Consider the following 16,962-nt stretch of genomic DNA (forward strand, 5'->3'; position numbering starts at 1 on the left):
TTTCGGAAAGATGACCTTCCACTCAACCCCTCCAGTTCCTTCACAAAATCCCCATCTGCCTCAGTTCCAAGGGTAAGGAACAGGAACTCCGGATGAATGCAACTGGGTTAATGAGTTTGCTTCCTGCTCAACATATGATAAATTTTAATCATCTTCATTGGACTTTGGATGCCAAAACTGATACATGATAAGTCTTATGAAGACTTGAGTGATACGTGGTTGCGCGCAACAAAAGAAGATGGACTCTATGGCTCGTGCCTTGGAGGAGTGAAGGAACAGGTTGGACTCAATCATGGAGTGAAAAATTAGAGGATGTGGTTAAAGAAGAAGTTGTAGAGGAACACCATTCCCCTTCCCTTTCTTAGTTTTTTTTTGTTGTTTTGTTGTTCCTGTTTCTTTAATCAAGGAACACAACTTTTGTTTAATCCTTTTTCTTTTCTTTCTTTGTTTTGTTATGGAACAAGTGCTATATAATCAATGACTTTTGCTATATGTCTATGTTTCTTGCATAATTTCTTCCTTGGAATGGCTAGTATTATGTGATTGATGTTTGAGCAAGTTTACTCTTTGATTTTCTAACTTAACCACCAATGGTGCTTGTATATTGGTCTTAAGGTGTTAAATCAATTCATCAATACATGCAGAGTCTATTCTTTTTGAGGATGACAAAGGGGGAAAATGATTTAAGGAACAAACTGTACATAAACTTGAAAAAATTAAAAAATGGATAAGGTAAATGAAAAATCAAAAATAGGTTAAGGTAAATGAAAAATCAAAATTCAGATACTCACATAATTGTGTTTCATAATTGGGTTTTATTTTTCATTTTCTTCTTTATGTTTTTGTCATTATTATTCACTTATATTATTTGTTATTTTCCTTAGTTTGTACCTTTGTTGTCATCATCAAAAAGGGGGAAATTGTTGAACCCTAGTTTTGATAATGACAAAGAAACAAAGGAACAAACTAAGTAGTGAACTAATGAGTTATTTAAGTGTATGGTGTTTAAGGTATCAATGAAAGGAACTGGGAGAATACGAAGTCAAGAAGAAGTCAAGAGAGGATTTCAAAGGCTAAGTAAAGAAGTTTCTATGTTATACTGGAGCAAGCATTGGATCAAGAGAATAGAAGCTAGGCGTTTTATTTTCTAGTTCCAATGTAAAGGAACAAAGAAAGAATGGTAAGGAACGTGGCAGTTATTTGAGAATGAGAGTTTGTTCCTTTGTAAGGAACAAACTAAGTGGCACTAAACGAATATGTTAAAGGAACTTAGTTAATAAAAGGAACTAGACTTAGGCGTGCCTAAATTATAGGAAATTAGTTATATCTAATTTCAAATGATAAAATCAGTTTTAAAAAGAAAATCTGTTTAGAAAAAATTTTATTTTTCGGAAAAATAAGAAAATAAATATCCGGTTGTTAGAAAGATTTTATTTAAAGATATTATTTCTTAAAGATTAAAATTCAGTTTTAAAGATAAAAGAGTTTTATAAAACTGATTTTCGGATAAAGCTCAAGGAACTCCTATTACTTAGGAGTAATGGCTAAAATATCCACGTTCATTTATAGTTCATGGGATCATGGGACATGATGTGAAACGTGTTCCTTAGGGGAAGGAACATCATGGGTTAATGGACTTAAAACATGTATCTCTGTTTAATCCCACGTTCTTCATGATTAACACTATAAATATAGAAGTCTAGATAAGTTCCAAATTGTGTCTGACTAAGTAATTAAGTGAGTTTAACTATTAAGTGTCAGTGCCTTCATTCTCTCATAATAGCCATTTGTTCTTTGCCTTCTTACTCTAATTCCACTAAGCTTATTTCGATCAATTGTATTTTGGTTTTTGGGGTAAGAGAACTTTGAGTGAAGTTCTGTAAGAGAGAGGCTTTGAGTGAAGCTTGTACGTGTGAGAAAACTTCGAGTGAAGTTGAGAGGAACTGCTGTTAAGGGAACAGTGGCTCAGGAACTTGGGTTTAGGAACTCAAGGTGTGGCTCGAGTTAGAATTAGGTTGTAACAAAGTTGTTTGGCCTAATTAGTGAAAGTGTTGAGTTTAAAATCCCTAGTGGTCGAGGTTGTTTCTTCTTGTTGGGCCCAAGAAGTTTTTCCTCGTAAAAATCCCTTGTGTTCTTTTAGCTTGTTTATTCGTTTAAGTTTTACTTTCCGCAAAAAGTTACGTTTATTTCTACATCTACAATTCACCCCCCTTCTTGTAGTGTTCCTAGGGAAATAACAAAATGAATCCTCCTTGGTATCTGTAGGAACAGTAACAAGGAAGATTTTAGGAAACAGAGTGAGTATTATGCAATTGACTAATTATTTCATTCTTAGAATATTTGTTGTATATATAATTATTTATGTTTTTATTTTTCATATAGCTATATATCAAATATTATTCTTTTCTTAATAAACTTAATTATACTAAGGGTCTGTTCTATTCGGAATAAAATAGCTGAATTGAACAGAACTGAATTGAATTGAACTGAACTGAAATGAATAGTGATATGTGAGAGTAAAAGTATTGTCCACAGCTGAACTGAATTGAATTAAAGTGAATTGAACTGAACTAAAAATAAGATGGGGAGAATAGAACCAAAATCTAATTGGAAAATCAAGGCTCCAAAACAATAATCCGTGGGAGTTTCAAAATTAGTATACAACATATAACAATAACAATTAGTAACATCGCTTACGCCAATCACTAGTTTATCGGCCAATTGAAACCAACATAAAACTAAAATAAGAAAGGAAACCACTAAGAAAAAAAAAGGAAGGGACCCCCATGGCGCCTACCCGTTGCATGAATATGATATATAGTTCACTTTCCCTCGCATTTCCATTGACCAATTGTATTAAAAAAAACAAGTTGAATTATACAAGAAGCTAAGAAGTTGGACGTTAATGACAATGACATAAATATATGATTAATCAACATGCAAAATCTTGAATACATAATTTGTGGGGAAATTTATTTTTAATGGTGTCACAATAACTCATAACCTTTGGCGGGCCGGTTCGATTTTCCAATGTCGGCCGGTCAGTCTTCTCATCTTCCAACTTAACACGAAAAACATCCAAAAACATTTTCAAAATTTTTCTTTAAGTTTTTTCGTCATAATCTTTCTTAAAAATTTTCGTCGAATTTCTTCTTAATTTTCTCTTCTTCCCGCAAATCCGGGATTCTGCCCTCTTTCTTTCCTTTTTCATTTTGATTTTTGATTTTTTATTTTCGGGCGGAATCCTTATTTTCTTAATTTTTGAATTTTTGTGATTTTTTAGTCAATTTTATTGTTCTTTGAGAAATTCTGGCGATTCATACTCAACTGGGATAAGGTCAGTTCTTATTCATGGGCTAGTTGCAATTTTTATTCTAAAAATTTGCTACTGAATTTTGTGCTTACTTTTGAAAGTGGGTTTAATCGAATTTTGGGTTCTAAGATTTTTGATTGTTGTTGCTTATTTTTAGATTTATTAAAGATGAGTTTCATTGTTATAGTGTAGTTGTTGGCAAAATTAAAGTAATAATGGTGAACTAATAATTATGTCTGTTGTTTTGTGATAATAATTTCATGGTTTCATTATTATTTCAGTTGTATGATCAATTTGTGGCCACCTGTTGTTCCTTACTAATCTTAGGGTTATGGGTTTTTGCTTTGCACTCTTTCATTATAATTTTCATAGATTTTTATTTATTATTTTAACATTTAGAAAAAAGAGATGAAGTGCTACAATTGATTAACTTTGTTGTTTGATGGGGAAGGATAAATGCAACTTTGGTTTCTTTGCTTTTTAATAAATTATGTAGCAAATTCCACTTAGTGGGTTATATTGTTGATAATGTATGTGGCTGAGTATGCAGATTCAACCATTTTTTATTAGTACAGCATTATATTTGTCTTTGCTAGCTTTGAGATAAAATAATTCAAGGATGAGTTGTTATTAGTGTATGCTGTCCCTGGCATTTTGGCATTCATACTTTTTTAAGGGTACATAAATCTGAACTTAGTCACATTTTTGGAATTTTCGTGTTGATTTGTTCGATCTTTGATATGCATTCAGTGCGTTGAGGCTATATGCTAGGAGCTGAATAGAGTTATTGGAGAAATGTCAACTGAGAGACATATGTCGAGTGTTCTTGCAAAGTTGATGGGTATTGATAAGCCATCAACGCCGCATGCTACTCATCGAAGAGACAGAGGACTTTCTGAGAACTATCTTCAGAATATTGCTTTAGTTGCTAAAAGGGAGAAGGTTTTAACGCATTCCAATGACAATCAAATTAACATGGATGTTAGTCAGCATGTAGTTGAATGTTTACAAGTAGCAAGTGTGATTGAACCCCAGAATTTGGTTTGTGGAACTGGGAAGCCCTTTCTTTCTGGAAGATCATTTTTGCCATCTACTTCGTCATCTGGTGACCGGATACAAAAGAAATCTGTGTCTGAGCACATTAATAGAAAGCATATACAAGAAAGAAGGGCGAATAGCTCGCGTATCAACATAAAATCTGCAATTCAAGGTACTCTGTCATCTCAGGAAATAGCTAAGCAAATTGCTGGGCAAGTAAAGAATAGTGTATGGCATAGTTGTGCAGAATTATCACGAAGTGAAGAGAGTTTTAAAACTGCAATGGAAGTAAAAGTGAGTTCACCTGTATGTTTATCTGATTTAGAACAGAAACATGATGCTTCATCATTCAATCCAGTAAAGGGATCTACTAGCAGGAGAAGCCGGAATTCCACAAAACAGCTGTCAGAAAGATGGAGGACAGGAAAATACTCTGAGGAAATAAGAACATCTTGTGGAAATAAAATGGAAGATGAAGTGCTCAATACTAGTGATGGAAACCTTACCACTTCTTTTTATACTGCTAACGCATATGAGTGGCCGGTTCTTGCTGCCAGACACTTATCGAAACCAGCACTCTTTCCTTTTGCTTGGGTTCCAAGAAGAAAAGCAAGAGATTTTAATTTTGATAAAAATTGGTGTGTGAGACCAGGAAAGAGGGATATTAAGCAGTGCCATGCCACAGAGTCAGAGGAGGACGATCTTGGGCATAAAGGTGTACAGTCTACATCTGAATCAAGTATTTGTAGCTTGGTCTCAGAAAATGCACGCAATATTCATCAAGCTGCTTCATCAATCCTTAATGATTCAGTTAAGCTTGCTGAAGAAGCTTTGGCACTGACCGGGTCCTTAACCGACATGTTGGCATCTTCAGATATCACAAGTCCCACATCCCATCATACTCACATAATTCTGAATGACACTGGGGAGAGGCATCTTAAGGAAGATGTTTCTGAAAATAGTTCTGTTGACTCCCTCTCTTTATGTTGTAACTTTGCTTTAAATTTGGAGACTGGGGAAGGTCCTGATGAACAGAATAAAAGAATGAATATGTCTAAGAATTTTAGATGGGAGAATTTGTCAGCTAAGTCAACTGCATGCGTTTTGTTGGGCGATAGAGAATCTTGGAAACACCAGGTAATTTTCAGATTTTTTTATTCATTATAATACTTCATTGTTCAGAAGTGATCATCACTCTGCTAGTTTAGCTTTGGACTACTAATGTTACCTTATATTATTGTTAAAGAGCTGAATATGAATGTGCCAAACCCTTTTCCTGTATTTTGTTTTATATTCTTTTTGTTGCAGATCAATTTTCAGTCGTGCATTTTATGTTGGTGAAGGTTTTGGTCACATTACATCTTATTTTTCGAGATCGAAAGTGCCATCTTTTTTTCTTTTGCATATTGTATTGGCTAAACTCTCAATTTCAGTAGAGAAGTATGTATAATATTTACCCTGCCTTAGTCATTTCTTGGCTGTTCACTCTGGGCATTAGCAAGTTGTATTTGACATCTGGTCTCGTACGCTATGAGCCTACGACACAGCTTTTCTCAAAAGCATTTAAGCCTTCTAGTTATGTTTAGTTGTGTTTCTATTACATTGTGTTTAAAAAAAGAGTATCTGAAGCTCCAAGATAAATCTACACGGGTTTATTGTGAGAGTATTGTGTTGGAGGCTTACAGGTGTGGCTTAGAAGTCCTTACGGATTGTAAGTAATTACAATATTACCGCTACCTGCCTCCAAACCCACATACTAGATACAAGTTTATCAAGAATAATCATGTTAGCAAAGGTAAAGTTCCAGCAGATTCTTACGGGAATTGCATCAAAATTTCCTTAGCTGGTATAAACCATGGAAATGCACTAGTTTTAGGAAATACCTAATCAAGGTTTCAAGTTTCACAAAATAGCCATGTTGCCTCAATAGGATGCAAACTTGGAGGTTATCACTTATCACCTCTTGGTAGCTGGACGTAAGTCCACATGGATAACTGACAAAGACATATACATGGATTGCCAACTACACACATTTTTTTAACAACCTTCATTTGTCAGATCCAAACCTACTAGTTTTTGGTTATTCTACTTCAGTCTTGTAATGAGCTTTATTTGGCAGATTTTTATTTATAATGAATATTTTAAGAAGCTTAGTGTGCCTTATATTTTACTAGTTTTACAACTTCCTTTACGTTGGTTCCTTTTACCAATTCTTTACTCCTCTCCTCATGCTTTGGGTGCCTTTTTTTGCAGGTCAAAAACAGAAGCAATGTTTCTGAACCAGGTTCTCCTGTGAGCTCATTAGAAGGGCCAGAGGCTTGTAGGCATGTTCCAAATGAAGAACATTTGTCTGTTTCAGTCTCCTTGGAGAATGATGCTCATGGTTAGTTTCTCTTATATTATTAAGAATTCTTATTTTCTGAATTCTCATCCACAGTTGAAATTCTATCTCTGAACTTTAGAATCTCTTGCGTTTGTAGGATTGCAAAGAAAGCTTCAACTCATAGAAACCATGTCTCTAGAATCAGGATCTGAGGGACCTGAGATGGTGGTATCTAGTGATGACGGTGATGATGGAGCTTCAGTTGGTTGCTACCATAAAGATCCGCAAATAATGGAAATCTATCAAACTTTAATCCAAGAAAGCATGGATTTCTCTTATGTAGTTGATGTGATCGTGGAGTCGGGTCTTCAGATGAGAAACTTAGAGATGGAAAGTAAAACTTGGTTGTTGCAGGGTTATGCATTGGACCCTTTGGTATTTGACTCACTAGAGAAGAAGTACGGGAAGCATATGCCATGGGAAAAGTCAGAAAGAAGGCTCTTATTTGACCGTCTAAACTCAGGACTCCTGCAGATAGTCAAACCTTTTGTTGGCTTAAATTCATGGAGAAAACCCATAGCAAAAAGATTCAGCTCGAGGCACAAAAGCCAGGAGGTTATCGAGGAAGAGCTTTGGTCCTTGTTGGTCAACCAACAAAAGGAACTCAGTACAGGATCATTGGATAAGGTGCGTGGATGGGAAATGGAATGGTTAGACTTGGAAGAAGATACAGATTTGATAGTACAAGAAATACAGAGTTTGCTGATAGACGAAATCATAGAGGAGTTTGTGTTCATGGAGGTATGGTTTTTTGGTTGAAAGTGTGTTTGTATAGGTAGATGAAGTCATTGAATTGTACAAAAGTGCATATATATTTTTTTGGCAGAAAGCATTTGTAGTGTGTAGAGTCTGCATGTTTCCAAATTTTGAGGAACAAGCACATAGGAGCATTGGTTTGGTGAGTTTTTGTTTAGGCAAACAATTCTTTTTTAGATTCATCACTTCTTTTTTTGGGTGAGTTTTCAACGTTGTGCATTGATTGATTTATTCTTCTATAAAGTACATATTCTATAAAGTCTGTTGAAAAAATTCCCATGTAATTCTCTGTCCTTTAAACTTGGCTAATATTAAGACTAGTGATTCGTTGGAAACAATGTTGTCTTCTAGCCAGACTTTATAAACATACTTGGAAGTTTTGATTGAAAGGAAAGCTTGGTCATGCCGTAACAACTACATTTGGGTTGTTCATAGTCGTACACTTGGACTAGGGATATAAGGGGACTTAGTGACGGCAACGGGTCGGACTTGGACCGGATTATGCGTAATCCGACTTCGACCATACAAGAAGTCGGATTTTAAATCCGAGTTCGACATCCGACTTCAAAAATCCGAATTTGATCCGACTTAAAATCCGTACATTCGACTTTGAATCCGATCCGACTTAAAATCCGAACATCCGACTCCAAACCCGATGCGACTTATTTTTCAATCCATTTTTTATAATAGATCAGCCTTCTATAATACAATAATCTAATCATCAGAATTTATTTCTATAATCATATGGAAATCTTATATTATACAAATAATCTAAATATTACTATTATTTTTACAATCATTTCTTCAATGGAAAAATCCTATATAATATAATTGGCTGAAAGTCGAAGTCAGGTTATACATAAATAATACATTAACATAAACAAGAAAAAAAGGATTGGTTGATTCAAAGTTGGAGTCGGATTCGGATGTCAGATTATTTATAAGATTTTCCTCCGACCCTCTCCGACTCGGAGTCGGACTTTTTAAACGTAGTTGGAATCAGATTACTTTTTTGTCGGAGTCGACTCAGATTTTTTCCTTCGAATGTGGACTGGGTTGCCATACCTAGGACTTAGAGTGAAGAATAATACTTCACAAATAGATCATTCGTATTTTGAACAAAGTAGTCTCTCTAAATCATCCCGATCACGTCTCTAACTTGACCGTCGGAGGGGCTTCCTCAAATCCCCCGGAGGGCAGTTACGCGTGTGGTTTGCCAAACATTCTTTTACGGCCACTTCCAAACATAGTTGGCGACACTTCGTGAGAGTGAAGAAAATAATCGGATTCGTCCAAGATCGACAAGTTGATAGGAATTGAAGAATTATTGCGTTCGGAGGCGAATTGAGGGTAGCGGCTACATCAATTCGGGTCTACATTCATGAGTTTTCTCTCTCTTCTATTTTCAATTAGTTGTTCTTGTGATTGAACTGGATTTTATCTGAATTTATTCATATTTTCAGTTTCTTATATTTCTATTAATTGAGTCTAATTGGTTAACGCTGAGTTGATTGAATTTAATTATTTAATTTAGTATTTATACAATTCATACTATTGTTGGTTGGTTATGAAATTTGATATCTTTACTTGTAATTGGACGCAATTAGTTGTTTAGATACTCAAATTGTGCTATATGACTATTAGGCGCTGCGTTTAATAGTTGGATAAAGAGGACGACTTGAGATTAATAAGAGTGAGCGGCTCATCTTAATATTCTTAAGTGTGTGAATTGTGCTAATAAAACAAGTTTATTAGGGTTGGATTTGTCTTAGCATGATTCTAGATTTTTAGTGAGTAAGACAAGAATTGATCGCGGCGATAATTCACCAATCTAAGTGCTAAGTTAACTATTAAAGTGGTCTCAATTATAAAGGTTAAGAAGCTAAATTATGTCTAAACATTCTATGATCGAATCGGAAATTAATAGAGTTTGTGTGTCGTCACTTGTAATTATTAGGTTAGTAGTAGTTTTAATTTTACTTGGTCTAAGTAGTTGGTTACAACCGAAACCCCCCTAATCGTATATATGTGAATAGTGTAAATAGTGTAAATTTGTATATAATATATGTTTTTGTCACTTAGTTGAATATTTGAGTTTAGGAATTATAATAATTTTCTCGTGGGATCGATCCTTTCTTACCCTTTTACTAGTTATTAATATTGTTGAAGGTTTAAGTTAGGTTTTTAATTTTATACGGTAAACGACACGTATCAAATTAACACAATCGATGACTTGTTTCCATACCAGAACACTAGGCAAAGTCCAACTTGAGGCTGTTTGTAATTTCATTCAGTTTATTGAACGTTTTTCATTAAATAAAGAAAAAGATTGAAGTAAATGTTTCTACAAGTATGGAGGGCCTAGGCCGGGCCAGCACGCGGGCCTGTTTGGGCCTGGCATGGCACGAGCACGCTCAAAGTTTGGCCCGTTGCCCGCTACGTGGACCACAAGCCTGTCAGGTCAAGAAATTTTATTTCAGGCCCGCAGCGGCACGAGCCTGCCTAGATGGCCCGTGCGCTGAATGCCCCTTTCTTTTGTTTTTTAGCCTAGAACTGTCAAAAATCCAAAAAAACAACATAAAGCACGGGCTAGGCCTAAAGGAGGCAAGAGCCCGGCCAGCGGGCCCGTGAAAAAAATCTGTAATTTTCAGGCCCAGCACGGCCCGCCACTCACGGGTCCGGGACCGGCCCGTCTCACCATTTCACTAAGCATGCGGGCCGAGCCCGTGAACAGGCCCGGTCCGGCCTATGCACAGGTTTATGTATGGCTTGTAGGAGGGTAACTGCGGAACTTTTTTTTCTGTTTTGTGCAAATAATTAATAAGATGAGACAGAGGTACTATTTGCCATCATTAGAAAGAGAAATAAATCCAAGAAACTCTTTATATTAAGCATATAATTCCTGATTAACTTACAATAATCACATGATTATACATACAAATTACATACACCGACGTAATCGGAACTCCAAATTACTGAAAAGCATAAACATTTATCAAATAACCCAAATTGAAATTTCGCAACTGCATGCTTAATTTTAAACTAGTAGAGGTAGACACTAAAATGGGCAACAGTGTCAACACCATCAGTAGTGTGCTGGTTCTGGTCAGGCATGGTTTCAATAGTAGCATACCCTTTAGCATTCTCATACTTCCCGGTTCCACCAATGATGGCGATCTGCGATATCGGAGAGGCGGTCCGGTGAACCCCGAAGAAGCTGATAGTGTCATCGGCAACTTGCTCGTGTTCCCCACCATGGAAGACAGCTGTGAAGGCCATGGTATGACTTTCGCCATCAAGGGAGCTAGCAAGGTAAAAGCCTTGTCCCCTGCCTATGACACCAGACCCGAGCTCGTGACCTTCGGTTAGCTCATCGTCAATGACGGTAATGGACCCGAACAGAAGCTTCTGGAGGGTTGTACCAGTGGGCAGCTGACCAGGGGTGACGAATGCTTGGTTGTTGTCACCACCGTTGACAACACTGTTGGTTCCAGCGTTTTGGATGATGGTTTGGGCTTGAGGTTGGTTCTGGCCCGTGAGCCCAGCAAGGAAGGGGACGTTGTTGTTGTTCAGGACGTTGTTGAGGTTGCCATTGTTCATGAGGGGTACACCGTTGGTAACCGGGAACACTTGATTGTTCGGCCTCGAGAAGGGGATTCCATTCATGTCGCTGGTGGCAATCAGGCCGGTGACTATCCTGCCAGAGGCGCTGGATCCACCTAGGACGTCGTGCATGAAGAAGGAGATGGCTGGGTGTCCTGGATGCTCAGCCCCGCTTGCTGCAGCTGCACCACCTTGTGCAGGTCCTGCAGAGAGTGGAGCAGCAGAAGTGCCTTCTTCTGGGGCAGCCGCGGCAGGAGTGGCCTCTTCTGGGGCAGCTGCAGCAGGAGTAGTTGTAGGCTGGTCGGGTTGAACATCCGGGGTTGGAATGTCGTCATCAGCTGGAGCCTGATCTGCAGCCGCAGCTGGAGCCTCTGTGCCTGCAGCGGGGGCTTGCCCACTTGGTAAAAGGGTTGCAGTACTTGAATCATCTGCTGGTGGTAGTGCTGGCAGTTCGTCTGCTGGGGTAAACATCGGGCCCACCTGCTCGAGGAGCCGTGCTGAGTTGGCAAATCCTAGGCATAGTAGTAGTAGGCATATGGTGGGAAGAGAGAACAACTTAGCCATTGTTGAGTTTGGGAGTTGTTAATCGTACTAACAAAGATGCTTTGACAGATGAGATTGGATATTTGATGAAGGGAATGATGTGTTGTTGCTGGTGATGAAGGGAATGATGTGAATGAAGTTATATATAAGATTTGCTGAAGAATTTGAAGAAGTGGGATGTATAATGATAAACTGTAGTGGAGCTGATGGAGGTAGAGAAGTAGTTGTGCAGATAATAATAATACGTTTTGGGTTAAGTCAACCTAAACTTGCTAGTTTGAGGTTGTTTGTAAAATTGTAAATGGTTAGGTAGTGTTCATTGGTGTTGCAGGTTGAAAAGTGCATCGACAACATTGTTTATTTTGTCTTGGAATGGCATACTTAAGCCATATATGGGTGGAATATGGGTAGTTACTAGTTAGTTACCTTAGATTATTGTGCATCGGGTGGTGAAATTATTAACTGTTATCAACTTTCTTCTCAATCTTCCTTTGATATTTAGCTCGAACAAGGGGTTCAATCAAGTGAATTGGATGAAGTGTAAAATAAAATGTAATCAGACTATCTTACATCTTGAAAGGGTTTGGATTAGGTTCCGACAAACTCAAAGTTGTGTGAATTATGGAGAGAGAAAAGCTATATATATCAAAGAGTGTATTGTATTCGTATTGATATAAAACTGATTTCTTACACCAGTATTTATAAGCAAAAATTCTACTGTTTACCATTACATATTCAACATTTCCTACGCGGAAGAAAACTTTTCCTAACATGCATTAAATGCATGTTAGGACATTCACCATATTTAAACAGTGGAATTTGCCATTCCATTGTTTCTCAACACTCCCCCTTGAATGTCCATTGATAACTCATAATAGATGTTGTCTCAATAAGAACCTTGTTAAGAAAAACCCTGTGGGAAAGATCCATAATTAGGGAAAAGAGTACAATTGTTATGTATCCTTATATGCTTAAAATTAACTGCCTCATTAAAAACCTTGTCAGGAAAAACTCGGTGGGATAAAAACCTGATCGAAGGGAAAAAGAGTGCAGTGCATATAATACTCCCCCTGAATTTAGCATACATCACGAAGATGACGCATTCCAATTTTTCGGACTAATTCTTCAAAAATTTTCGCCGGAAGGGATTTGGTGAATAAAACTGCAAGATTCTCACATGATTGGATTTCTCGGATGTTTATCGTCCCTTCCTTTTGGAGGTCATGAGTGAATAAGAGCTTTGGTTATAAATGTTTAGTTATGTCTCATTTGATGTATCCTTCGCTTACTTGGGTGATGCATGCAATATTGTCTTCGTAGATGATAGTTGGATTTGTTGTTATTGTTTCCATCCTACATTCTTCTTGGATATTCTTGATCATTGACCTTAGCCATACACATTCCCTTCCAGCTTCATAAAGAGCAATTAATTTTGCATGATTTGATGATGTGGCCGTCAAAGTCTGCTTCGTGGATTTCCAAGATATTGTAGTACCTCCATAAGTGAATAGACATCCCGATTGAGAACTAGCCTTTTGTGGGTCTGATAGGTAGCCAGCATCTGCATATCCAATGAGTGACACATTTGGTCTCGATTGATAGAATAATCCGAGATCTTGTGTTCCTCGAAGATAACGTAATAGGTGTCTGACTCCATTCCAATGTCTCTTTAATTTGTTGGTGCATTGATGTATCTAGCTAACAGGCTTACTGAAAAAGCTATGTCAGGTCGATATTGTTAGCCAAGTACATTAAGACACCAATTGCACTTAGATATGGTACTTCAGGACCAAGAATTTCTTCGTTTTCTTCTCGTGGTCTGAATGGATCATCTTTCTTATTCATGGAACGAACTACCATTGGAGAACTTATTGGGTGGGCTTTGTCCATGAAAAAACGTTTCAGAATTTTTTCTGTATAGTTTGATTGATGGACAAAAATCCCATTTCTTAGATGTTCTATTTGCAAGCCAAGGCAATTCCCGAGATCTTTCATCTCAAATTCTTTCATTAAATACTTTGCAGTCGCTTTAAATTCTCTAGGAGTTCCAATAATGTTCAAATCATCGACATATACAACAATGATGGTGAATCCTGAGTTAGATCGTTTAATGAAAACACTGGGACTGATTTGATTATTTTTTAATCCTTCTTTCAATAGGTATTCACTAAGACGATTATACCACATTCTTCCAGACTGTTTTAACCCATAGAGTGATTTTTTCAATTTTATTGAAAACATCTCTTTGGGCATGTGATTTTCTGGTAGTTTTAGTCCATCAGGAACTTTCATGTAAATATCTATGTCAAGTGAGCCATACAAATATGCGGTCACTACATCCATCAATCTCATTTGCAATACTTTCGAAACTGATAAACTTACCAGAAATCTTAGTGTAGTTGCATCGACTACTGGAGAATATGTCTCATCATAACCAATCCCTGGCATTTGCGAGAAGCCTTGGGCTACTAATTTTTCCTTATATCTAGTAACCTCATTTTTCTCATTACGTTTTCTCACGAATACCCATTTGTACCCAACTGGTTTTACACCTTTTGGTATTTGAGTTATTTGACCGAATACTTCACGTTTTTCAAGTGATTTTAATTCTGCTTGAATTGCTTCTTTCCATTTTGGCCAATCTTTTCTGCGGCGACATTCATCAACTGCATTTGGTTCTATATCATTCTCATCGTATGTCATTTCAACCGCTATCGAGTAAGCAAAAATTTCATTCAAGACAACATCTTTTCGATTCCATTGTCTCTTTGTAGAAACATACTTAATTGAAGTTTCATTGTTGTCTATGCTTTCATGTTCCTTTTCTTCTGGAACCTGTTTGTCCTCATTTTTGTTTTCATTATGGATTTCATCATGCTCCGTTGGAGGATTTATATTAATTTCGTTCGTTGTCTCCCCTTGCCTTTTCATTTTTCTCGGTTTTGAATCTTTAGAACCAGGTGGTCTGCCACGTTTTCGACGTGCTATTGACTCATTTTCAATGGCCTTATTGTCATTAGGAATTTCAATCCGTTCCGAAGCATTCGCAGCAGGTACATGTGACTTTATCACTTTCTTAGTATTTGTGAATGCATTGGTTTGCAATACTTTGCAGATGAACAATTTTCTTGACTTCTTGTTCACATGAATTTGTTCTCGGGTCCAGAAACGACATTTGCGATGCGTTCCATGTAATTTACGATTTTATATTTTGTGGGTCCACTTTCTCTCCCCCTAAGGATGGGAATATTGACTCATTAAAATGACAATCGGCAAATCGAGCCGTAAATAAATCACCAGTTGTTGGCTCTAAATATTTGATAATTGATGGAGATTCGAATCCAACATATATTCCCATCCTTCTTTGTGGACCCATTTTAGTACGTTGGGGCGGAGCAATAGGTACATGTACAACGCACCCAATATTATCAATGCTGCTGCATGTAGTATAGCATGACCCCAAGTAGTGGAGGGTAATTTTGACCTCATTATTAATGGTCTTGCAATTAATTGTAGTCTTTTGATTAATGATTCAGCAAGACCATTTTGTGTATGTACATGAGGTACAGGGTGCTCAACAATAATCCCAATAGACATGCAATAGTCATTAAATATTTGGGATGTAAATTCCCCAGCATTGCATTGTCTGATCTTATTCTCTTTATGGTATGATCTGGGAATTGAGTTCTTAATCGAATTATTTGAGCCAAAAGCTTTGCAAATGCAACATTTCTGCTTGACAAAAAGGCTCATATGTGACCATCGAGTAGAGGCATCAATTAATACCATGAAATAGCGAAATGGTCCGCATGCAGGGTGAATAGGCCCACAAATATCTCCTTGAATTCTTTCTAAAAACGTTGGAGATTCAATGACAATCTTATTTATAGATGGTCTGATTATCAATTTATCAAGTGAGCATGCAGAGCATGTTAATTCATTTGACCGAGGAATTTTGACATTCTTTATAGAGTGTCCATTTGAGTTTTCAATGATTCTATGCATCATTCCTGTGCCGGGATGGCCTAATCGATCATGCCATAGAGTAAATGATTTTCTGTTATCTAACTTCTGATTAGATATCATATTAATTTCAATCGGACGTATATCTATGCGATATAGTCCCGAGGAAATTGCTGGCAATTTTTCATAGATGTATTTCTTGCCGTATTTCTCTACTATGAGGTATATGAATTCCTTTTTATTCACCGTCATTGTTTCCAAATGGTAACCATTCTGACGTACATCTTTGAAACTTATGAGGTTCCTTCGAGATTTACTCGAATATAATGCATCATTGATTACCAATTTTGTCCCATTTGGAAATATAATGCAGGCTTTTCCAGAGTCTTCAATTAACTTGGTTGTCCTAGAGATTGTACTAACATTTGCTTGGAATATTGTAAGTTCTGAAAAATACTCTTTATTTTTCAATATGGTGTGTGTTGTCCCACTGTCCAGGAGACATTGTCTTTGGTTCCAACTTCTGATGAATTCATATCTTCATAAATAATAAATACGATGATCAGTATAAGAAAAATACATATTTTATTAATAATCAGGGAACGAATACATGAAAGTGAGTATTGAAGCAATTAATTAAACTAAGCACATTAATGGATTGTCATCTAAATAAAGTTGTTTTGTGCTTTAGCATCATCCATAAAAAAATCTGAAACATCAAGGCTGGGCATGAATGTAGTAGCTTCATTAACAAAGTTTGCTTCAACATTTTTTCCTTTGTTTTTTATTAAAGCTTGATATAGATCTACCAAATGTTTAGCAATACGACATGTGCGGCCCCAGTGCCCAGTCATGCCACATCTGTGGCAAGTATCATTTCCTTTATAGGACGTCTGCCTCTGAATTCCAGATGATTGTCCCCAATTTTTATCAGAATGTTTAAACTTATTATTTCTTGGGGAAAATCGACCTCTGCCACGTCCACGCCCTCGGACACGGTAATTACCGCGTCCACCCCTATGTATAACATTTGCTTCTGGTGGATTAGAGCTTTCTATTGCATTAATCTCATGGGTGGCTGAAGACCCCGTATGTCTAATATTATGATTTTTCAGCAAAAGATCATTATTTTGTTCAGCCACAAGTAGTACTGAGATTAGCTCAGAGTACTTTTTGAAAGCTTTGAACCTGTATTGTTCTGCCAGTATGATATTGGAAGCGTGGAAAGTGGAGAGCGTTTTGTTTATCATTTGCTCTTCTTTGATGGGATGATCACAATATCTCAACAATGATACAATTCTAAACAATGTTGAATTGTAATCATTGACTGTTTTAAAATCGTGGAACCTCAAATTGGTCCAGT

At 36.9% G+C, this 16,962-nt stretch overlaps 2 protein-coding genes across 3 annotated transcripts; one reads left to right on the forward strand and one right to left on the reverse strand.

The window, feature by feature from the left end:
* Window positions 1-2,934: 2,934 nt before the first annotated feature.
* Window positions 2,935-7,692, forward strand: LOC104906118 (hypothetical protein). Of its 2 annotated transcripts, none has more exons than XM_019252313.3 (4): window positions 2,935-3,337; window positions 4,064-5,488; window positions 6,605-6,734; window positions 6,814-7,692. In XM_019252313.3, exons 2-4 carry the CDS (start codon window positions 4,109-4,111, stop codon window positions 7,491-7,493), a joined length of 2,190 nt encoding a protein of 729 aa, XP_019107858.2. In that variant the 5' UTR covers window positions 2,935-3,337; window positions 4,064-4,108; the 3' UTR covers window positions 7,494-7,692. The 2 variants fall into 2 exon arrangements, with proteins under 2 accessions (XP_019107858.2, XP_010693137.2); XM_010694835.3 differs by having other exon boundaries at window positions 2,947-3,337; window positions 6,832-7,692.
* Window positions 7,693-10,355: 2,663 nt separating this feature from the next.
* LOC104906119 (dirigent protein 9) lies at window positions 10,356-12,225 on the reverse strand. Its single transcript, XM_010694836.4, has one exon. The coding sequence runs from the start codon at window positions 11,655-11,657 to the stop codon at window positions 10,533-10,535; it is 1,125 nt and encodes a 374-aa protein (XP_010693138.1). The 5' UTR covers window positions 11,658-12,225; the 3' UTR covers window positions 10,356-10,532.
* Window positions 12,226-16,962: the final 4,737 nt, after the last annotated feature.

Source organism: Beta vulgaris, chromosome 2 (assembly GCF_026745355.1).
Source record: "Beta vulgaris subsp. vulgaris cultivar EL10 chromosome 2, EL10.2, whole genome shotgun sequence".
Lineage (NCBI taxonomy): Eukaryota > Viridiplantae > Streptophyta > Magnoliopsida > Caryophyllales > Amaranthaceae > Beta > Beta vulgaris.